Source organism: Chlorocebus sabaeus, chromosome 2, assembly GCF_047675955.1.
Source record: "Chlorocebus sabaeus isolate Y175 chromosome 2, mChlSab1.0.hap1, whole genome shotgun sequence".
NCBI classification, from domain to species: Eukaryota; Metazoa; Chordata; class Mammalia; order Primates; family Cercopithecidae; genus Chlorocebus; species Chlorocebus sabaeus.
In genome coordinates, this window is record NC_132905.1 from 16,925,593 (window position 1) to 16,950,277 (window position 24,685).

At 44.0% G+C, this 24,685-nt stretch overlaps 1 protein-coding gene across 25 annotated transcripts in view; it reads left to right on the plus strand.

Annotated features, from left to right (window-relative positions):
• Nucleotides 1–24,685, plus strand: part of ZMYND8 (zinc finger MYND-type containing 8) — a 148,748-nt gene that overhangs the window by 48,259 nt on the left and 75,804 nt on the right. For 16 of the 25 annotated variants that reach the window (XM_008014850.3, XM_008014928.3, XM_008014953.3 and 13 more), the window contains 5 exons: nt 10,198–10,416; nt 14,733–14,846; nt 17,489–17,581; nt 19,370–19,457; nt 22,387–22,442. In XM_008014850.3, coding sequence (XP_008013041.1) covers nt 10,198–10,416; nt 14,733–14,846; nt 17,489–17,581; nt 19,370–19,457; nt 22,387–22,442 — 570 coding nt within the window. The remainder of the gene's footprint in view (nt 1–10,197; nt 10,417–14,732; nt 14,847–17,488; nt 17,582–19,369; nt 19,458–22,386; nt 22,443–24,685) is intronic. The other 9 variants (XM_008014921.3, XM_008014970.3, XM_008015000.3 and 6 more) reach the window with 1 other exon arrangement.

Genomic DNA, 24,685 nt, shown 5'->3' on the forward strand with positions numbered 1-24,685 from the left:
CCTCCCAAAGTGCAGGGATTACAGGCGTGAGCCACCGGCGCCCGGCCTCAGGTCTCTGTTAAGAGGCATTGCCAGGGGCAGACTTAGGTAATTGGTCACAGTTCCTTTTCATGGAAGCACAGGGATTCTTTCCAGAACCCACCCTCCCTTGGCAGCTAGCACCAGTCAGCTAGATAGGAAAAATCCGTTCACTGTTTGAATCTTTTCTAAGGGACCTTCTGGCTTTAGAATTCTCTGGGGCAGGCTAGATACTCTTCCGATTACAAAAATGGAGAGGCGTTTTAGTGGACTTACTGGTGGATTGTATCTATCCCCCTGGACTATGAAGTCAGATCTCAGCACTGAAGGAAACAGTGTCCCATTGGTTCTGATGCCACTTGTTCTTCAGCAGTGATTCCTAGGGATGCATTCAACCATTTTGTGCATTGAGTAGAGGAGTGGGCTCTGGGGATGGAAAGTTGAATTAAACAAGATTGTTGCTTCCATGGAAGGAGACGTAGCAACGGTTAAATACCCAGGCCTGTGAGAGGTGTGTGTTTCTGAGCATGAATCTATTTTCACTCTCAAAATTACATAGTGAAATGCCAGCCCTGCTTTTGCTGTGTGGCTGTGGGCAAGTTAACCTCTTTTGTGCCTAGTTTTCTCATCTACTGAAATGGGGATAATGGTACTACTACCATGAATTTCACAGGGTTGTGAACATTGAGCTAAATGCCATAAATAGCAATATTAAAAATGAAACATAAAGTCAGTTTCTCTGCTAAGTAGAATAATCATACAATCTATATATGAAATAGACAATTCCTGTAAAAATGCTCATGTCCGGCTGGGCGCGGTGGCTCATGCCTGTAATCCCAGCACTTTGGGAGGCTAAGGCGAATGGATCGCCTGAGGTCAGGAGTTCGAGACCAGTCTGGCCAATGTGGCAAGAACCCTGTCCCTACTAAAAATACAAAAAATTAGCCAGGCGTGGTAGCGTGCACCTGTAAATTGCTTGAACCTGGGAGGTGGAGCTTGCAGTGAGCTGAGATGGCGCCGCTGCACTCCAGCCTGGGCGACAGAGCGAGACTCCATCTCAAACAAACAAAAAAAACCTCACGTCCAAGATGGTAGCCACAGGTCACATGTGGCTCTTCAGTACTTGAAAATGGCAAGTGACTGAGGAACTGAGTTTTTCAATTTTTTTTTTTTTTTTTTTGAGATGGGGTCTTGTTCTGTCACGCAGGCTGGAGTGCAGTGGTATGATCTCGGCTCACTGCAACCTCCACCTCCCAGGTTCAAGCAATTCTCCTCCCTTAACCTCCTGAATAGCTGGGATTATAGACATCTGCCACTGCACCCAGTTAAATTTTTTATTTTTAGTAGAGATGGGGTTTCTCCATCTTGGCCAGGCTGCTCTCAAACTCCTGACCTTGTGATCCACCTGCCTTAGCCTCCCAAAGTGATGGAATTACAGGCTTGAGCCACCGCGCCTGACCTTATTTTTTTGTTTGAGACGGAGTTTCACTCTTGTTGCTGAGGTTGGAGTGCAATGGCGCGATCTTGGCTTTCTGCGACCTCTGCCTCCCAGGTTCAAGTGATTCTTGTGTCTCAGCCTCCGCGTAGCTGGGATTACAGGCGCCTGCCACCATGCCCAGCTGATTTTTGTATTTTCAGTAGAGATGGGGTTTCACCATGCTGGCCAGGCTGGTCTTGAATTCCTGACCTTAGGCGTAAGCCACTGTGCCTGGCCTACCCTCTTTTAAGAGATGGGGTCTTGCTGTATTGCTCAAGTTGGACACTCAAGTTATCCTCCTGCCGCAGCCTCCTGAGTACCTGGGCTCTCCGGGGTTCCTTTATTTATTTGTTTATTTTTTGAGATGGAGTTTCTGTCTCATTGCCCAGGCTGGAGTACAATGGTGCAATCTCAGCTCACTGCAACCTGCGCCTCCTGGGTTCAAGCGATTCTCCTGCCTCAGCCTCCTGAGTAGCTGGGATTACAGGCATGCACCGCCACACCTGGCTAATTTTTTTTTTTTTTTTGTATGTTTAGTAGAGACGGGGTTTCGCCATGTTGGCCAGGCTGGTCTCGAACTCCTGACCCTAGGTGATCCACCCGCCTCGGCCTCCCAAAGTGCTGGGATTACAGGCGTGAGCTACTGTGCCTGACTAAGTTCCGGGGTCCCTTTTTATAAGGGCACTAATCCCATTCATGAGGGCAGGGCCCTGATCACCTCTCAAGGCCCCACTTCTCTAATGCCATCACCTTGGGGTTAGAATGTCAACATAGAAATTTGGGAGGCACACAAGCATTCAGACCATAGCACTCAGCAAAATCTAGCAACAGCTGGAGCTAAGTCAAGCCTGCCCTTTTAGACACAGGCCTGTGGTTGCTTGTTTGCCACACTCCCCACCCTTCCCTGTCGTCTCTGAATTTCTTTCCATGTCCATGTTCTTTTGACTTTGGCATATGTGAAGATTCTCCACTGTCTTCCTCTCTTTCTTCACTTTAGTTTCTCTTCTTCGTTCCATTGTTCTAGAAAGAAAGCCATTCGCACCTTATAAAGAGCAAATAGGCTGGGCGTGGTGGCTCAGGACTATAATCCCAGCTACTTGGGAGGCTAAGGCAGGAGAATCCCTTGAACCTGGAAGGCAGAGGTTGCAGTGAGCTGAGATTGTGTCACTACACTGCAGCCTGGGTGACAGAGTGAGACTCTGTCTCAAAAAAAAAGAAAAAAAAGGACAAATAATTCATATTCCATTTGGATAGAGATGTTTTATTACCATGTGGAAATATGGGATGAGTTTTAAGTTTGGTCCCTATTCCACCCATTTATCATATATTAGGAATTCATTTTAGGGAAGTTTATTTTTATTTTTTGAAACAGGTTCTCACTCTGCTGCCCAGGCTGGAGTGCAGTGACATGATCACGGCTCGCTGCAACCTCAACCTCCCCGGCTCTGCAGCCTCGACCTCCCCGGCTCAAGCAGTTCTCTTCCCTCAGCCTCCCAAGTAACTGGGACTTTCAGCCCCTTTTGGCACACCGGGTTGGTTTTTTGATTTTGTTATAGAGATGGGGTCTCACTTTCTTGCCCAGGCTGGTCTCGAACTCCTGGGCTGAAGTGATTCTCCTGCTTCAACTTCCCAAAGTGTTGGGATTGCAGGCATGAACCACTGCACTGGGCCAGAAGTTTAAAGAAGAGCTTTAAAACAAATTTTATTTTCAGGGTTTAAAAGCATCCTAAGGTTTACCATGCATTTTCTGAAGACCTTTGGTCCAGTGTTTTTACCCTTTGGAGGGTTTGAGAATGTATGGGAAGATGCTCCCGGCGTTTTGTGGAGGAGGGTCAGGTTGCTAAATGGATGTCCTGTAGTATATGGGGCAAGAAATACCTTGCCCAAAATGACGTCAGGGTCTTTACAGATAAATACCACTCTGCTCTTTAGTTCTGACACATTTGAGTTCAAACGTCCTTTTGGGAGGTGTTTTGGTTTTTTCCCCTTGCATTAAAGGATTGAGAAATAACGTGCCAGCAGATTTGTACAGAATGGCCTTAGGTGTGTCTTTGATCAAATACAGCAAAGAAATGATGGGGCCCCTCTTCACCTTCTCTGAGTATAGGGTGTCTACATATCATGAATGAGTGGCTAGTACTTATTTTCTTGGGCCCCACACATTGTCCTAAAAACTAGGACATTTCACAGAAGTCTTTCCCTTCCTTCCTTCCTTCCTTCCTTCCTTCCTTCCTTCCTTCCTTCCTTCCTTCCTTCCTTCCTTCCTCCCTCCCTCCCTTCCTTCCTTCCTTTTTTTTTTTTGACAAGGCTTTACAGGGCCAGGCTTGGTGGCTCATGCCTGTAATCCCAGCACTTTGGGAGGCTAAGGTGGGCGGATCACCTGAGGCCAGGAGTTCGAGACCAGCCTGAATAACATGGTGAAACCTTGTCTCTATTAAAAATACAAAAATTAGCCAAGCGTGGTGGTGCACACCTGTAATCCCGGCTGCTCGGGAGGCTGAGACACGAGAATCGCTTGAACCTCGGAGGTTGTAGTGAACCAATATCACACCACTGCACTCCAGCCTGGCTGACAGAGGGAGACTCTGTATCAGGGGAAAAAAAAAAAAAAAGAGACAGGGCTTTGCTCTATTGCCCAGGCTGCTGGAGTACAGTGGTGTCATTGTGGCTCACTGCAGCCTTGACCTCCTGGGCTCAAGCAGTCCTCCCACCTCCGCCTCCCAAGTAGCTGGGTCTACAGGTGTGCCCCACCATGCCTGGCTAATTTTTTTTTTTTTTTTTAACTTTTTGTAGATATAGGGTCTTGTTGCCCAGGCTGGTCTCAAACTCCTGGGCTCAAGCTATTCTCCCACTTCATTCTCCCAGATTGGTGGGATTACAGGCGTGAACCACTGCACCAGGCCCACAGAAGTCTTTTGTTTGGCTGAGACAGTGTATTAACAGTTGAGACAGTTCAGGGGAGTGCAGGGATTGCGAGTTTCTCCCCAAGGTCAGGCAACACTAGGAGTGTGTGTGTCTGCCCAACTCCCTGGATCACTGGAGCTGAGTGGGGGCTGCCTCTGTAAGATGGGTCTGAGCTCTGCCTAGCCCTGCTGTCTTCCCCACTTTGAGGTTGAATGCCAGTGCATCCTCACACTCCACGGCTAGGTGGTTTTTTCTTACATACTTCACAGTATTCGTGCTTTTACCAGATGTAGGAGAATGAGAGCTGAAGCTATGGTTTTTTTCACTCAGGTATGGCCTCTGTAGGAACTGGAGTCTATGGTCCTCCTACTCCACACATGGACCTTGTGTTCACACACAGCCAGAGAACCCATACAATGGTTTATGTAGACCAGGTGTCTGCAGCTACAGCCTGTGGGCCAGATGCTGCCTCAATCCTGTGTTTGTAAAGTTTTATTGGCACACAGCTACAGTCATTCACTTATGTACTATCTGTGCGTGCTTTTGCGCTACGGTGGCCAAATTGAGTATTCGCAGTAGAGACCTAATGGCCTGCAAAGCCTCAAGTATTTACTATCCTTATAGAAACCTTTATAGGAAAAGTTTGCCGTTTCCTGGTATCATTGAAGGTATTCCAGAAGCAAATAGACAGGGCCTTTTCTATTTTCTTGTTAGCCAGCCTGTGGAAGGAGTAGGGAAATAAGAAGATTTTCTCTCCTGCAGCATCCTATAATAACCTGCAAATATTCCATGATAACACAGGTTGCAACCTGTTTCCCTGGTTATCAGACTGGTAACACATACTATACATGTAGGGGAAAAAAATAATAACTCAGAAATGATTTGTTTTCCCTTTTTAAAATGTTCCATATTTGTTATCAGATTATTTTTATGGAACAGGAAACACTTACAAGCAGCAGATAAGGAAAATATCTGATTGATAAGGAGATTAACCAGGCATCTAGCTCTCAGCAACTGCTGCTGCTTCAGGAAAGGAGAAAATCTTCTGAAAAGAGTATGGAGCAGCCAGGCTGTCCTCAGGATCCTTCTAGGGACACCCAGCCCCAGCCAGAGGGTAGTGGGGTTGGGAGGGGAGCACCAGGAGAAACTTAATTCTGAAGGATCAGTACCTCGGCTAATATCAGACAGAGAGGACTTGAGTTGCTGGTTAGGGAGATGAGCAGTCATACTTGATTCTTCCAGCTTCTCTTTTTTTGTGACAGAGTCTCGCTCTGTTGCCCAGGCTGGAGTGCGATGGTGCAATCTTGGCTCACCACAACCTCTGCCTCCCGGGTTCAAGCACTTCTTCCTGCCTCAGCCTCCTGAGTAGCTGGGACCACAGGCGCCCACCTGTAGTTTTAGTAGAAATGGGGTTTCACCATGTTCGCCTTCCCAAAGTGCTGGGATTACAGGCGTGAGCCACCGCGCCTGGCCGATTCTTCTAGCTTCTTAACAACTCTTCCTATCCTGTTATTAACTTACTGAAAAGAAGTCAGATACTGAAAATATGGCTTAGTGTTATCTTACAAAAACCACAGTAGCATCCTTGAAGACCCCACTGAGGTTAGAAATAGTTCTGAAAAAAAGAAAAAAAAAAAAAGGAAAGAAAAAAGGGAAATAGTTCTGCGTGCTTGGTATGTATAGTTTATCTTTCAACAGGAATTCCCCGCCCTCTCTTCCCCTTCCTGCTGCTCCTCCCCCATCTCCTCTTCAGCACCCGCATACCCCTACAATAAATTCAAAGCAACCATTTTCCTAGGCAGATAGCAGACCCTCTACATTAGTGGTTCTCAACTAGGGACAGTTTTGCCCTCCAAGGGACATTGGTCAAAGTCTGGAGACATTTTTGGTTGTCCTAATTTTATGTGTGTGACAGTGTTAGAGTGTTACTGGAATCTAGCCAGGTATGCTACCTGCCCTGCAATGCACAGGACGTCTCCCACAACAAAGACTTTTCTGGCGTCCAGTGTCACCAGTACCGAGGTTGAGAGCCCGTGCTCTGGATGCTGTTCATGTCCCCTTCTGTCAGGTTTTTAGTAGTCATCTTATACTTCAGATGTTTTTTCCCTCTAGGTTTGTGCATTAAGCTGAACTTAGTTTGCATTACAGATAATGTTCTCTGAGGGGGTCTCTAAGTCAACGCAGGCTCTCCTGGATTCAGCATTGTCTTGTGAGGGCTATAGGGAAGAGAGGGTGTGTTGGGAGACCCAGGTTTGAGTCTTTGCTCTGGGCTCCAAGGTCAGATAAATCTCTTTAACCAAGTAACCAAGTTTTTCTACATGTCAAGTAAGACTAGTACGGGATGGGTATCCCTTATTCATGCTTGGGACCAGAAGTGTTTTTTACTTTTTATTTGTTTATTTTTTAATTTGGAATATTTGCATATACATAGTGAGATATCTCAAGATGGGACCCAAGCCTAAACACGTAGATATATATTTTTTTGAGATGATGATGTCTCGCCGTGTCACCCAGGCTGGAGCGCAGTGGCATAATCTTGACTCACTGCAACCTCTGCCTCCTGGGTTGAAGCGATTCTCCTGCCTCAGCCTCCTGAGTAGCTGGGATTACAGGCATGTGCCACCATGCCTTAATGCACAGGTTTGTGCATTAATTTTTATATTTTTTGTATAGATAGAGTTTCACCATGTTGCCTAGGCTGTTCTGGAACTCCTGACCTCAGGTGATCCACCCGTCTCGGCCTCCCAAAGTGCTGATGTTACAGGCGTGAGCCACTGTGCCTGGTCTAAACTTAAAATTCATTTATGTTTCTTACATACTATATTAGTTTGTTTGTTCTCATGCTGCTAATAAAGACATACCTGAGACTGGGTAATGTGTATAAAGGAAGGCAGTTTGACTCACAGTTCAGCATGGCTGGGGAGGCCTCAGGAAACTTAAAATCAAGGTGGGGAAGGGAAGCAAACACGTCCTTCACATGGCTGCTTCAAGGATAAATGCAGAGAGAAGAGGGGGAAAAGCTCCTTATAAAACCATCAGATCCTGTGAGAACTATCACCCGAACATCATGGAGGTAACCACTTCCATGATTCATTTATTTACCTCCCACCGGGTCCCTCCCATGACATGTGGGGATTATGAGAATTACAATTCAAGATAAGATTTGGGTGGGGATGCAGCCAAACCATATCACATACCTTACACATACAGCCTGAAGGTAAATTTATACAATATTTTAAATAATATATGTGACTCATCACAAGAGGTCAGATGTGGAATTTTCCACTTGTGGCTTCATGTTAGTGCTCAAAAACTTAAGGATTTTGGAGCATTTTTCATTTCTGATTTTCTCATTAGGGAGTGCTCTTAGCACCTTTTTGGGTGATTGTCAGGATAAAATGAAGATGGTGTGCAACAGCATGCTGAAAATGTAACATGAAAAAATATTGTAGCAGTGATATTGGTATTCCCTGGAAACCAAGTAGAGCTCTATCTTAAAAGTTGATATGACACAGGGAAATAACTGGGCTAAAGAATTATGCGATCGGGAGCAGCGGCTAACGCCTATAATCCCAGCACTCTGGGAGGTAGAGGTGGGCAGATCACCTGAGGCCAGGAGTTGGAGACCATCCTGGCCAACATGGTGAAACCCCGTCTCTACTAAAAATATAAAAAATTACCTGGGCGTGATGGTGGGTGCCTGTTATCCCAGCTACTCAGGAGGCTGAGGCAGGAGAATCACTTGAACCTGGGAGGCAGAGGTTGCAGTGAGCCGAGATTGCGCCATTGCACTCCAGCCTGGGCAACAAGAGCGAAACACCATCTCAAAAAAAAAAAGGGCCGGGTGCGGTGGCTCAAGCCTGTAATCCCAGCACTTTGGGAGGCCGAGACGGGCGGATCACGAGGTCAGGAGATCGAGACCATCCTGACCAACACGGTGAAACCCTGTCTCTACTAAAAAATATGAAAAACTAGCTGGGCGAGGTGGTGGGCGCCTGTAGTCCCAGCTACTCGGGAGGCTGAGGCAGGAGAATGGCGTGAACCTGGGAGGCAGAGCTTGCAGTGAGCCGAGATCGCACCACTGCACTCCAGCCTGGGCGACAGAGTGAGACTCTGTCTCAAAAAAAAAAAAAGTAACGTTCAAGTTTTAGACAGGAAAAGACAAAACTGGTGTTACTTAGAGTTATATGATTTTCAGTCAATAAACTATTGGAACTGTCTATATATGAGGTCGGTATTAGAAATCTGACAACCTTTCTATGTATCAATGATAACCGTTTAGTAAATCCCCATTCGTAGTATCATCAAAAAGTATGCAGTATCTCAACAACATAGAAGATGTTTATGGAGGACACCATCATGTTTTACTGAAGGACAGAAAAGAAACGTGTTATACAGTGAGAGTTATTCGAGGGTGGGGAATATGGTTGTGGCTAAACTGTTCTCCATGGTTTTATTGCCAGGGAATTGAGGCTCAAAGTGGGTTGAATCGCTTTCCTAAGACCACACAACTAGTTACCATGTCGTTTTGACCCTTCCCACTGGACTTACACATGTACTTCCTAAATAGGATTTCATATTCGTTTCTGATAGACATTTTCTTATGAGTTTCTCCTGAGTGACTTTTTGTGTTCAAGTGTGGCTTTGCTGGATTTCATAATATAACATAATATTCCATAATATACCATAATATACCAGGAAGAGGTCGAGCTCCCATGAGTTGGCCACCCATCTCATCTTTCTGCCATTGCTGATGTCAAATAAGAGATATGGCTCCCTGGCAAAAACAAGGACCTACCATGTTGAAGAGTTATGGCTTTAGGAAGCCTCTTGTTGGCTTATAAACACTTTATGTATTGGGGGTAAACTTAAAAATTAGATAACTGGCCGGGTGCAGTGACTCACGCCTGTGATCCCAGCACTTTGGGAGGCTGAGGCGGGCGGATCATGAGGTCAGGAGATGGAGACCAGCCTGGCTAAGATGGTGAAACCCCATCTCTACTAAAATTATGAAAATTAGCCGGGCGTGGTAGCACACACCTGTAGTCCCAGCTACTCGGGAGGCTGAGACAGGAGAATGGCTTGAATCCGGGAGGTGGAGGTTGCAGTGAGCTGAGATCACTCCACTGCACTCCAGCCTGGGCGACAGAGCGGGACTCCGTCTCTGAAGAAAGAAAAAAAAAAAGATAACCAGTTTTTGGTGACTCAAACCCTATTGATCTGTTCTCTAAATGTCTGCCATTTAAAGAATCCCAGGGCAAACTACTGCGCTTTTATTGGCTTTGTAAACTGGGACTTCCGTAAGCTGGGCATCCAACCACGTTAGCACTGTTAGTATGGTGGCATTTTGATCAGTAGGCATAGATTATATCACCCCATTTAATAGCAACACAGTACCGTGAAGTGTTAGGTATTATCATCTCCATTTTACAGATGAGAAAATTGAAGCTGAGAGGTTAAGAGACTTGTCCAAGGTCATGCACCTGGTTAATGGTAGAGTTAAAATCTGAACCTAGGTAGGTCTGGGTTGTAGGCAGTGTGCCTTTCTGCTAGGGCTGCCTTGTAACTCTTAGATACCAGCTTTTAATCGTGGCCTCTTAAAATAGAAAAAAGAAAAATCTTCATAATTTTAACAGCTTGCTAATGCAGTATTTAGTAACCTAAGATAGTTTGGCTTTTTAATGAATTTGTGAAATACTGTAATTTTCTTTTGTTGTTATTGATGTACTTGTTCAAATTCCTTTTGAGAATGCACATTTGTTTTGAAACCAAACCTGTCTTTCTTGCCTACATTTCAGTCAGAACTAAGACATGGTCCGTTTTACTATATGAAGCAGCCACTCACCACAGACCCTGTTGATGTTGTACCGCAGGATGGACGAAATGATTTCTACTGCTGGGTTTGTCACCGGGAAGGCCAAGTCCTTTGCTGTGAGCTCTGTCCCCGGGTTTATCACGCTAAGTGTCTGAGACTGACATCGGAACCAGAGGGGGACTGGTTTTGTCCTGAATGTGAGGTTAGTTCCTGATGAATGAATGCATTACCTGCCTCGTTTCCTCTCCTTTCTCTTTCTTCCTTTTATTTTTAAATTTACAAATAATCCAGATAGATGGAAAAGAGAAATTTCTTGCTTTCCACCTGTTCTATCCGGGTCACCCGCTTCTCAACCACCACCGGCAGTGGCTGCAGTACTGCAGCTCTTGGAAAGACAATTGCACGGAATATTATTTCTGGTTTCTCATGAGTCCTTGGATTCCTTGGAGATCTGTAGTCATCATCTCTGCATCTTCTATGATGAACTTTTTGAACGTTAACTCCTAAATCATGAATGGCTCACACATTTTGAAAAGATCTCGTGCTGTTCTTCTCTATCTTGGATGTTGTTGCCTGCCTCATCATCGAATCATCAGCAGTAACTAAGCTGAGAAGACCACGTTTGGTTGCATGTTCCCTGTGGTGGCCGTCTGATGCTTTCTTTTGTGCAACAAGTATTTCTTGAGTGCCTGTTAGGTGCTGGGGATTCGACAGTGCACAAAAACAGGCATGAATCTTTTTTTTTTTTCCCCCAGCAGAAAAGGACAAAAATCAAAATAAATAATGTTTCATATAATGAGTTAAAAGAAAAGTGCTGTGAAGAAAACAAATTCAGGATGGGAATAGGAAGTCCAAAGGGGTGGGAAGTGTTTTCATTTTGAATGTGGTAGTTTGGGAAAGTCTCATTAAAGTTTGAGAAAGACTTGATGAAGGAGAGGAGTGAGCCATGCAACCATTTGGGGGACACCTTCTAGGCAGACGGCCGGAGGCAGCAGTGCATGGGTGTAGTCGGGCAGTGTGTACGCCTCCTATGTAGCAAAGCCCAGGCACCCTTTATTAAGCCAACTATTAGGGTTTCCACCGTTCTGAGGTGGCTCCTGTTCTTGGAGACCCCTAACTCTGATGTTTGTTTTGAATTGCTGAAAATAAAAATGTCGTCTCCACAATTATTTAATGTGGAATGTCTCTTGGATTCAAAGATGCATCGGAGGCTGAGTGTGGTGGCTCATGACTGTAATCCCAGCACTTTGGGAGGCCGAGGCAGGAGGATTGCTTGATCCCAGGAGTTGAAGACCTGTGTGGGCAACATAGGGAGACCCCCGTCTCTACAGAAAGTTTTAAAAAATTAGCCAGGCATGGTGGTATGTGTCTGTAGTCCTGGCTACTTGGGAGGGTGAACTTGGAGGATCACTTGAGCCCAGATGGTTGAGACTGCAGTGAGCTGTAATCATGCCACTGCATTCTAGCCTGGGCAATAAAGCAAGACCGTGTCTCAAAAAAAAGGAAAAAAAAAAGGTACATTGGAGATTGATCTCAAATGAGGAAGCTTTCTTTTTTTTTTTTTTTTGAGACGGAGTCTCGCTCTGTCGCCCAGGCTGGAGTGCAGTGGCGCGATCTCGGCTCACTGCAAGCTCCGCCTCCCGGGTTCACGCCATTCTCCTGCCTCAGCCTCCCGAGTAGCTGGGACTACAGGCGCCCGCCACCTCGCCCGGCTAGTTTTTTGTATTTTTTTTTAGTAGAGACGGGGTTTCACCGTGTTAGTCACTAGGATGGTCTCGATCTCCTGACCTCGTGATCCGCCCGTCTTGGCCTCCCAAAGTGCTGGGATTACAGGCTTGAGCCACTGCGCCCGGCCATGAGGAAGCTTTCTATGTGTGAAATGGAAAGATCATCCAGATGCCTTTAGTAGGGAAAAAAGCAAGCTATAGGACAGTGTCTGTCATGCTTTTGTGTAGGGAGAGGAGAAAAATAAGAAATATACAAAAAAAAAAGTTGACATCAAATCAATATGATGACGATGATGCTGTAATGGTGTCCTCTCTAATATGGCAAAAGGTGGCTGCTGTTCTCTTTGGGTTACTCTAGATGGAGAAATATGTAGGGTTTGCATCATACAGCGGCGTTGTCCTCTGCACTCAGAGGCTGACTCCATTCTACTACATTGTCATGGGACCTGGAACCTTCACCGATTTTCTTTGGTCTTGGCCAGCTTTTTCCAGTTGTTTAATGATATTGCAAAGATGACAACAGCTCTGATAGGATGCTTTTGCTGCAAATAATAGTTCTTTTATTCTTATTTGAGACACGGTCTTGTTCTGTTGCCCAGGCTGGAGTGCAATAATTAGATCATGCTCACTGCAGCCCTGACCACCTGGGCTCAAGTGATCCTCCCACCTGAGCCTCCCGAGTACCTGGGACCATAGGTACACACCACCACAGCTAGCTACTTACTAAGTCTTTTGTAGAGACAGAGTCTTGCTATGTTACCTAGGCTGGTCTTGAACTCCTAGGCTTAAGCGATCTTCCCACCTCGACCTCCCAAATTGTTGGGATTACAGGTGTGAGCCACTGTGCCCTGCCAACAAAAAATAGTTATTAATGCAAGCACTAGTTCCTGAAGGAAGGGGGCTGAAACAATATGGATTTATTATCATCAGAACCCAGAGGCAGGGCCAGGCCAGAGTTTATTTAGAGCCAGACGCTTTCCATCTCATTGTTGAGGTGACATGTTCTCCAAGCCATAAGTTGGCTGCTGGGGTTCAGGTATTATGTGTGGATAGACAGAAATTCTCCCAAAAGGAGGCTGTCTCTCCTTACATCTCTTTTTATCCAGCAGAAAGATTTGTCCATCATCCCCCAGCTGATTTGCCCCTGGGCTCATTGGTCAGTATTGCATCACGAGTCCTTGTACAAAAAAGCCTTGAAAATTGCTTATGTGGTGCTTTTTGTGTTGTGGGAACCAGGCACTGCCAGCCAGGAAGAAGGAGTGCGGGGTGAGAGGGAATGAGTGATAGTTCGGCAGGCAGCCCAAGTGTTTGCCATGGATAGGTTACCTGGAAACAAACCAGATTCAAACAAACAGGTGCTCTGTGTGTGAGATTCAGGGCCCTGAATTTCTTCCAGGGAAGAGTTGTTATGGCAGTCAACTGGGAAGACTGAATGTTGCAGGCTCTGGTAGCTAAGCAAATAGATGCGTGCGTCATGCACTGTTTTCAGCTTCTGAGTGACTCTTGTGTTGGCCTTTTCCTCGACAACCAACGAGACACATCTGAGAGTTCCTTTTGGAGGCCCCAGAGATGTGAAAAATGGAAACTGAATCCAAATTAATTGGAGAAAACTTTTCTCAGCTCTCCCTACACAGATGGTTAAAGAGTGTTTCCTGACATGATCAGAATTTGCTATTTTTGTTGTTGCTGCTACATAAGGATTCTGAAGCCTTAAGATATAGTACCAGATTTACATAGCAGAATCTGGTTTCAGACGTTCCTCTAGGTCTCTTCTTTGATGGGAGTTTCCCTTATGAGCTGATATCTATTGCCCATGGAGATAGACAGTTAGGTTAGGTTGTGCTTCTTTTGTAGTTTGACACAGCGCCTTAGGTGGGTTCAAAGTAAGGGAGATGGACAATGAAGTCATATATATTATTAGTCCACTGCTTTCCCTTGTAATCTTTCCGCAGGGAAGTCTGTCCCTTTCCATCAGTGATGTCATTGAATTAATACCTTGTCAGTTTCCTGAATGACAGCCCAGAACCTTAAGAGGATCAGGATAAATGGTTGATAAGTGTTAATCCTGTGAAGTAATCGCCCTGAAATCATCCATGGCCTTTACTTTCTTTTTTTACGCATATATATTTTTGAGACAGGATCTCACTCTGTCACCCAGGCTGGAATACAGTGGTGCAATCATGGCTCACTGCAGCCTCTGCCTCCCAGGCTCAAGCCGTCCTCCCATCTCAGCATCCCAAGTAGTTGGGACTATGGACGCGTGCCACCATGCCTGGCTAATTTTTGTACTTTTTGTAGAGATGGAGTTTCACCATGTTGCCAGGCTGGTCTCCAACACCTGGGCTCCAGCAATCCACCCACCTCAGCCTCCCCAAGTGCTGGGATTACAGGTGTGAGCCACCATGCCCACCTGGCCTTTCCTTTCATATCCCATTCTTGAAACCTAAAGGTTATAATAATGATGATTTTTCAGGCCCCTGTCTACCCCACATCTTTTCTCAGATCATGTCATCTTCCTGAGCTAAAAATGCTTCCTGATAAGGAAATAGATTGATAGGTTTTTTAATAGTTACCCACTGATATGGTACATTTTGTTCCAGTAGATCTGTTACATTTCGTTCCAGTAGATCTGTTACATTTTGTTCCAGGAGTCTTTGCTAAGTGAAACAACAAGTCTCATTTGGATGAGAATTGCTTTTTGTCTGTGAGTTGGCTGAAAAAATAGAAATCAGTACATGGATGGTAATTTCTTTTTTCTAACCGGACATTTGTGTATGACTTTGACTTGTAGAAAATTACAGTGGCAGAATGCATCGAGACCCAGAGTAAAGCCATGACAATGCTCACCATTGAACAGTTATCCTACCTGCTCAAGTTTGCCATTCAGAAAATGAAACAGCCAGGGGTAAGAAGAAAGTTCCTCTTGGTATAAGCGTAAATGAATGTAATGACATATGTTTTGTTCTGTTAATAGCTTAGCTTTTTAGGCACCTGACATATTCTTTGGGCCTCCTTGTGTCCCCAAATTCAAGTATGTGTAAATCACACATGAGGTATGATGCCATTCAGTTAATTCTCTGTAGTGGTAAGCACTGTATGTCTCAAAGGAGTTTAATTGGTACATTAGTCTCTTTCCACACTATTGTAAAGATATTACCTGAGACTGAGTAATTTATGAAGAAAAAAGGTTTTTTGTTTTCTTTTGTTGTTTTTGACACAGAGACTTGCTCTGTCACCCAGGCTGGAGTGCAGTGGTGTGATTGATCTCGGCTCACTGCAACCTCCACTTCCCAGGTTCAAGTGATTCTCATGCCTCTGCCTCCCCAGGAGCTGGGATTACAGGCTCCCGCCACCACATGGGCTAATTTTTTTTTGTATTTTTAGTAGAAACGGGGTATTATCATGTTGGCCAGGCTGGTCTCAAACTCCTGACCTCAAGAGATCCTCCAGCCTCAGCCTCCCAAAGTGCTGGGATTACAGGCATGAGCCCCTGCGCCTGGCCAGAAAAGAGGTTTATTTGACTCACAGTTCTGCATGGTTAGGGAGGCCTCAGGAAACTTACAGTGATGGTGGAAGGTGAAGGGGAAGCAAGGCACATCTTACATGGCAGCAAGAGAAGTGGGGTGGGAAGTGCCAGACACTTTTAAACTACAAGATCTTGTGAGAACTCACTCACTATCATGAGAACAGAATGGGAGAAACCACCCCCATGATCCAGTCACCTCCCACCAGGTTCCTCCCTTGACATGTAGGGATTAAAATTCGAGATGAGGTTGGGTGGGGACACAGAACCAAACCGTATCATTTGGGCAATGACATAGTAAAACATTGAGGGGGATTGAAAATTCTGATTGGTTGCAAAGTGAAACCTCATACAGCACCCAGCAAGGGGAGCTTTGTGCTCCTTCCCATGGGAGTTAGGAAAATCCATTTCAGTGAGGAAGCTGAGCACAACACAGTTTATTTATGTCCCAGATCTGATGATGCAACTTTCAAGGAAAACTCAATCAGTGACTTTTCCATAGAGGGTGAAATTTTGGTTAGTTCCTTCAATTTTGAGATGGGATTTGATATACAGCCTTTGCCCCTTGAGGAAAATCTGCATGTGGGGCAGGGCTGGCCAGTTGTGTACCTCACATAGGTGCCCTACCTGTTTTGAATCCCAGGTCATACCATAGCCACTGTGGTTTGTATATGTATCATAATACTTTTCAGGAAAATGGCAGAAAAATAACTTGTTTTTGAAAATAATATTATTTTGACAATATAATAAGCATATTATGACATTTTTTCTATAGATGAATATTTTCCCTCCTCCCTCCCTCCCTCCCTCCCTTCTTCCTTCTTTTCTTTTTTTGGAGGCAGACTGTTGCTTTGTTGCCTAGGCTGGAGCGCAATCATAGCTTACTGCAGCATCAACCTCCTGGGCTCAGGCAGTGCTCCCACCTCAGCCTCTCAAGTAGCTGGAACTATAGATGCACACACCGCCACACCCAGCTAACTTTTTTATTATTGGTTTTTTGTAATGACAGGGTCTTGCTATGTTGCCAGGCTAGTCTTAAACTTCTGGCCTTAAATGATCCTCCTGCCTCAGCCTCCCAAAGTGCTGGGATCACAGGCGTGAGTCACTGCGCCTGGCCCCTACAGACGAATCTAGAGAAACTTGCGGATGTGGCGCCCTGTACCTGATTTGCACAAAGGCACCATAGGGGCTAGTGGTGACCCTTTGTAGAACTCCTGAGAGTTTGCTGTCTAAATCCATTACTGTACAGAAGTGTAGATTCTTGGGGCTAAATTTAGATTCTTGGGGCTAATCACTGTGGTTTTATTTCTTTAATAAAAAAGAAGCTTTTGCTTTGAGATTATATTCTGAAATTTTGATGAGATGATAAAAAAAATTTAGAGCATGCCAATTGGATACCCTTCAATTGAGAACCTTTAACAAATTAGGCTCTTTTAAATACAATCTCAATCAGTGGAAGCACTAGTTTGCTTAGTTTGGTTTGCACACTTTTTTTTTTTTTTTTGCTATGGTATAATTTTTATGTTGAGTGTGGCAAGGAATTACTTTCGATTTTTCATAGGCTAAATTATATGTGCTAATGACTGTTTACAAAAAGAATGAGTCATGTAGACTTGTCAATCCATAGAATTAAAGACCAAGAAGAAAAATTGAAGAAGGCATTAATTTCTCAAATAAATCGTTGAATGTCAAATCAGTCAGGAGAAAGTTGCTGATTTCGTTAAAGCATCTTTTTAACTTACAGTGCATATTGTAATTGTCAATCTTAATGTAAGAAGACAGGATCTGTTTCTTGAGTGTGTATTGAAAACCAAGAATAAAATTGGATCACAGTTGGGCTCATAATTATCAATAACCAGGCAGAATTAGAAGGTAGACAATTTGGAGCTCCCCAAGGTCATCCTTTATGGCAACCTTCAGAACTTTATTATCTGAAAAGTTGTCTCCGTTTTTCAAGCCGTTTGTTAGCATTAATGCTTAGTTCTCCATAGTAATGATGGGTGTGCATATCTTCTCTTTTGTAGACAGATGCATTCCAGAAGCCCGTTCCATTGGAACAGCACCCTGACTATGCGGAATACATCTTCCATCCAATGGACCTTTGTACATTGGAAAAGGTTGGCCTCCATCAAAGAGCCTCACCATTGTAGCCCACAGCTGAGACGCCTAAGGCTCTTCCCTCATTGCCCATGCTCTATCTCAAGTTGGACATAACAATCTTAAATTGTTTCTCTGCATTTTCATTGCTCCTTTATTTGGATAGAAGAACTTTTGATTCTCTGATGTCTTTATTTTGTAACATTCTTCCAAGATTGCAGTGGAATGTTGAAATTCTTTGCTAATACTTTCACAAGTGATTCTAGCTTTTTACCTGCAAAAGCTGTAGCTTCTAAGAGTTAGTGATTTGATTGAGTTGAACGTTACCTCCTCTTTCTTTCGTAGGTGCTAATGAGAGCAGCAGGAAGGAAGAAGAGAAAATTAAGTGTCTGGGAAGCCTCCAGATTAGCAATAAAGATGTGGCTTCTTAGAATTTGACTTATTCTACTGATTAGGATATTTCTTGAATGCCTGAAGGTTTTTTTTTTTTTTTTTTTTTTTCCACCCAGGCTGGAGTGCAGTGGCCAGATCTCAGCTCACTGCAAGCTCCGCCTCCTGGGTTTACGCCATTCTCCTGCCTCAGCCTCCCGAGTAGCTGGGACTACAGGCGCCCGCCACCTCGCCTGGCTAGTTTTTTGTATTTTTTTGAGTAGAGACAGGGTTTCACCGTGTTCGCCAGGATGGTCTTGATCTCCTGACCTCGTGATACGCCCATCTCGGCCTCCCAAAATGCTGGGATTACAGGCTTGAGCCACCGCGCCCGGCTAAATGCCTGAAGGTTTTAAAAGTTCATGCTGAAATTCCACGCTGAAAATTATACTTGGAACACTTTAGATTGTCCATATCAAACTGATGCTGATTTTCAAACTGTTTGCAGCAAAATATGGGCAGTGAAATGCATCCATGAGGAAGAAACATTACTTCATATTGTCTTCCCTGATAACTCCCAAACCATAAATCCAGTCTGTTTTTAGGAAATTGCACATACCTTCATGGTGTGGTGGAAAAAGGAGGCATTCAAAAGAGATGGAGTTGGAAACCTAACTTTATAAGTTAGGAGCTGTGGAATTTTAGATAACGTTCCTTAACATTACTGTACCTCAGTTTGCCTTTCTGTAAAATGGGTATGATAATAAATACTTCATTAAATTATTGTGAGGTTTGTGTGAGACCATAAGACTAATAATAAATAATGTATAAATATATGAAATGTCCTGTTTGGCCAGGCGCGGTGGCTCACGCCTGTAATCCCAGCAGTTTGGGAGGCCAAGGCGGGCGGATCACCTGAGGTCAGGAGTTCAAGACCAGCCTGACCAACGTGGAGAAACCCTGTCTCTACTTAAAATTAGCTGGGCATAGTGGCACATGCCTCTAATCCCAGCTACTCGGGAGGCTGAGGCAAGGGAATTGCCTGAACCCAGGAGGCGGAGGTTGCAGTGAGCCGAGATTGCGCCACTGCACTCCTGCCTGGGCGATAAGAGCAAAACTCCACCTCCAAAAAAAAAAAGTAAATAAATAAACTACCCTGTTTATTGGAAGAAGCTACATGATAAATGACAGCTACTATGAGAAAATTCCAGTTATTGTGATAAATTCAAAGAGTGCTTTTTATAGGGTTATAGATCTAAAAGTTAAAAGCATTCTTTAGTCGGTGTGTGGTAGGTTAAAAAGAAGCATCTTGGGAAATGAGTGGGAGAACACTAATTGATTTGGCAAATGACTGCTACAAAAATTATGTGGGGACACAAGAGTCACTGACTGTGGCTTGTCTAGACTCACTGATTATGCTCTATCACTTTTCTTCCCAGAATGCGAAAAAGAAAATGTATGGCTGCACAGAAGCCTTCCTGGCTGATGCAAAGTGGATTTTGCACAACTGCATCATTTATAATGGGGGTGAGTGGCTTAGATGACTCCTAAGAAAGAGAGTATGCCGTATATATGTGTTGCACAAATTCCTGCCCTTCATCAAAAATCAGGCTCGTAATTCATACTGAGAACACTTGTGTATCGATTGTGCTAATATGTGTGAATAGGAGGCAGTGACCAAATTCATTTTAAGGTATGAGCTGACATCTAAAGTGGCTCGCGGCTGCATGGTGCTGCTACCTTTTAGTGTTGTTTCTACAAACCTTGTTTTAATGGAAGTATAATTGCATAAAATAAAACACAGATTTTATGTTTACGTTCATTGAATTTGACAAATGTGTAACCACAAGATCCAGAACATTCCTATCAGCCTGTTGGATTCTCATACATGCCCTTTTCTAGGAAACCCACTCTCAACAGGAACCACTCTCAACAGTTCTGCTTTGTTAGGACCAATTAGCTTTGCTTCTCGTAGAATTTCATATAATTGGAGTCCAAGGTAGTGCTCTTGTGTGTCTGGCTGCTGTCATACAGTGTAGTATTTTGAGGAGTCATCTGTGTTATGTGTTATTAGTGGTTCCTTTTTTTTTGTTGCTGACTGATTTTTCTTTTCATTCGATCAATATGCTGCCATTCATCCATTTACCTAGTTGATGCTGATGGATATTTGGGTTGTTTTCAGCTTTGGGCTGTTAGGAATAAGCTGCTGTGAACCTGCTTGTGCAAGTCTTTGCATGGACATAGGTTTTTCTTTCTCTTGGGTAAATACCTAGGAGTGGTGTTGCCATCTCAGGGAGTAGGTTTTTATTTAACTTAGTACGTTTCACCAAACTGTTTTTGCAAAGTGGTTCTATCATTTTACATTCTGCCAGCAGGGTATATTAGATTTTTCTTTAGCTCCACACAATATAAGGCGAACACTTGATATTGTCTGCCTTTTAAATTTTACCTGTTCTTGAAGGTGTAAAGTATTATGTCATGATGGTTTTAGTTTGCCTTTTCCTAATGATCAGTGTCTTTTCCTGTGCTTACTAGTAACTTGTATGTCTTTGTTTGTAAACATCTATTCAGATATTTTGTTCATTGCAAAAAGAGGATTATTTATTTATTTATTTATTTTGAGACAGAGTCTCACTTAGTCGCCCAGGCTGGAGTGCCGTGGTGTGATCTTGGCTCGCTGAAACCTCCATCTCCTGGGTTGAAGTGATTCTCGTTCCTCAGCCTCCTGAGTAGCTGGGATTACAGGCATGTGCCACCACACCTGGCTAATTTTTTGTATTTTTAGTAGAGATGGGGTTTTGCCATGTTGGCCAGGCTGGTGTCGAACTCCTGACCTCAAGTGATTTGCCTGCCTTGGCCTCCCAAAGTGTTGGGATTACAGGTGTGAGAGACCATGCCAGCCTGTTTGCTAGTGTTTAAGGAAAGATGTATGTATATCTGCTTTACGCACACATACTGCATTATTAACTATAGCAGGGCTGAGAGTGAAAGGAGGGGAAAAAGTTGAGGCACTAGGCATTAAGAATGTGTGGGCCAGGGGCAGTGGCTCACGCCTATAATCACAGCACTTTGGGAGTCTGAGGCGGGCGGATCACTTGAGTCGGGTTCAAGACCAGCTTGGCCAACATGGTGAAACCCTGTCTCTACTAAAAATACCAAAATTAGTTGAGTGTGGTGGTGCATGCCTATAATCCCAGCTACTCTGGAGGCTGAGGCGCAAGAATCACTTCAACCCAGGAGGCAGATGTTGCAGTGAGCTGAGATCTGCGCCCCTGCACTCCAACCTGGGTGACAGAACGAGACTCCATCTCAAGAAAAAAAAAAAAAAATTTGTGTAAAAATTATAGACTCAAATATATAGAAAGGCCCAGCTTATCAGATTATATAAACAAGTGGATGAGGTCAGGTAGAAGAACAAAAACATCAGCACAAGCCAAGAAGGCTGCAGGTCAAGTGATGTGCTGTGATCATGGAGAACAGAGAACTCCTACCTGGACTGGAAAGTTTGCTGTTGGCAGCTCCAGTGCTCCATTGATTATAGTTATCGGATCTTCTGAGTTTTCAAGGCAAACCAGAAATGTAGGTATATTGTGTGTTTGTGTATGTGAAATCTTGATGTCAACAAATTTACAACTTCTAAAAATACCATAACGTTGAAAGAAGACATGACTTTTGGACCATCTTGTCCTCTGGTTTAGTGTCGAGTTAGACCTGGGGCTAGATGGTTACTTTTTTAGCTAAGTGATGTAAATTATGACTCCTGAACCTTGGCTTACTCATTCATTAAATGGGCACATTTTATTCCTGCTTCCTAATATGGCTTCTTGAGGAGCTGAGAAGAAAATGTGTGTGTTTGTGTGTGTGTGTGTGTGTGTGTGTGTGTGTGTGTGTGTGTGGCTTTTTTCTAGAGATGGGGTCTTGCTAAAAAGTTGCCCAGGCTGGTCTTCAACTCCTGGGCTCAAGTGATCTCTCTGCCTTGGCCTCCCAAGGTGTTGGGATTACAGGCATGAGCCACCACATCTGGCCCAAGGAGAAAATGTGTTTTGAAGCACTAGCCACACAAGAGCTATTCCAGAAAATGTCTCTTCTTCTTTCTCTTGGATTCTTCTTGGACTGGCGTCTGGGACAATGGGTAGATTAAGGCCTTTTTTCATTAATTCGAGCCTTTAGAGTGTCAAAGCATTTGAAAAGTATTAATCTATGATCTCTAGGGAAACCCACATAAATTGCTCAGTTGCAGAGAAGATGACATCGAGGCGCCAAAGAGTCATCAACATTGATGGGAAGAATCATATAATGTGAATCACTATTAGAAGCCAGGAACCTCTGGTTTTAGCCTTTAAAAGCTTAATCCTGGGGGAAAAGCAAGTAAACACATTGTTAGTGCAAGTAAAATCCTCAGGCCTGGTGTTGCAGCATTTCCATTAGAATTAATCCTGTTTTCTTATTCCCTTAGGAAATCACAAATTGACGCAAATAGCGAAAGTAGTCATCAAAATCTGTGAACATGAGGTATGTGTTTCCCACTGTCCTGTTTTAGATGCACCCAGAGGGAGGGGATGGGGCAGTGAGGTTTCCATTTGCAGAATCTCCTATTAGGTAGCCAAGGTGATTTTGGAATTTGTTAAGGCCGTACCCCTACTCTTCAAGGAAAGTAAAAAGAACAAAGAGGGGCCCCAGTGTATTATAAAACACCCTTACTGTAGCAGTGATCTAAGGGAGATGGAAAGGATTTTTTGTCTTTTACCCTTGAGTCACCAGGAAGCACTGGGCCTCCTGTCTTTTCCTGATTGCCTAGATAGAACTCGTAATTTCTGACCTTGGCCTCACAGCCTGGTATTGTGTCAGGTGCCTTTTGGTCCTCTTGCAGAAGAGGATTTGATATCTGAGGGCATGGCCTTGACTGCTTCTGGGAGAGTGGTCCAGGTGTCCAGGAGAACCTGTTTTCATACAAATGCCCATAATTGTGATAGTGTGGATAGAACAGACATCTCAGGCATGTGAGCCGTGAGGCTCTCTGGTGGTTGTGGGACAGGCTCACAGCCAAAATGGTATGAGGGAGGCTTTCTTTATCAGATCTCATTGTGAGAATAAAAAACTGAGATGGGATGACCTTCAACGTGTCAGTAAAGAACATTCATAAAGAAAAACTGTTCAGATAGCATTGGGACCCATCCATGTGTCTTTTTATATAAGGATATATAGATCTAGATCTAGATATATCCAGATAGATAGATAGATACCTGGCCAGGTGCAGTGGCTCACACCTGTAATCCCAGCACTTTGGGAGGCTGAGACAGGCAGATCATTTGAGTCCAGGAGTTCGAGACCAGCCTGGCCAACATGGCAAAACCCCGTCTCCACTAAAAATACAAAAATTGGCTGGGTGTGGTGGAACACGCCTGTAATCCTAGCTAAACCGGGAGGCTGAGGCAGAAGAATCACTTAAACCTGGGAGGCAGAGGTTGCAGTGAGCTAAGATAGCACCACTACACTCCAGACTGGGTGACAGAGTGAGACTCTGTCTTCGAGAAAAAAAGAAAACAAGTTATCTATCCATATAAATTTATATATAGATATAGTTATAGGCAGGGTCTCAAATTGTACTGGGTACACCATCACACTCAGCTAATTAAAGCCTGGGTAATTTCTTTAAATTTTTATTTTTTTAAAATTTTTTTTATTTTTTTATTTTTTGTAGAAATGGGGTTTTGCTATGTTGCCCAGGCTGGTCTCAAACTCCTGGGCTCAAGCAATCCTTCTGCCTCAGCCGCCCAAGACTCTGGGAATATAGGCCTCAGCCACCAAGCCCAGCTTATGTCTGTGTATTTATATAGAGAGAGTTTTATAAACTGCTTTTTCACTTAGTTTATTTTATGTATTTTCTCTGTTTCCTAGGTAATTAAACTCGTAGGAAGAACAGAATTTTTCATGGCTGTGTAGTATTACGTACAACTCATGGACATTCATTTAATTACTCTTCTTGTCATTAAGTAGTACCCAGTTTTATCAGCATTTTAAGTAACAAGGTGATGAATATCATTGTGCGTTTGATGATTTCCTTAGTTTAATTTTTAGAAATAAAATTACTATGAGGCTGTGAACATGTCAGATGTTCCAATTACAATGAGGGTATGTCCTTTCCAATATTGGGAGTTGTAATTACAAAACTGTATGTATATATGTGCCCCCTTGCCCCAACGATGTAATTTGTAAAAACAGTAGGCATCTGGCTGGGTGTGGTGGCTCATGCCTGTAATCCCAGCACTTTGGGAGGCCGAGGTGGGCAGATCACGAGGTCAGGAGATTGAGACCATCCTGGCTAACACGGTGAAACCCCATCTCTACTAAAAATACAAAAAATTAGCCAGGCGTGGTAGCGGGTGCCTGTAGTCCCAGCTACTTGGGAGGCTGAGGCAGGAGAATGGCATGAACCTGGGAGGTGGAGGTTGCAGTGAGCTGAGATCGTGCCACTGCACTCCAGCCTCGGCGACAGAGTGAGACTCTATCTCCAAAAAAAAAACAAAACAAAACAAAACAAAAAAAAACCAAAAAAAAAAAAAAAAACAGAAAACAAACAAAAATAGTAGGCATCTTACTGTGATTTTAGTTTTCATTTCCTTGACGACAAGTCATACGGGCTATTTTGGATATGTTCCTTTGGAACAGCCCAGAAGTAAAGTAGGCTAGAAGCAGGAGGTGTACTTTACCATCCATGCATTTGTTCGCGCATTCATTCACTTACTTATTCACTG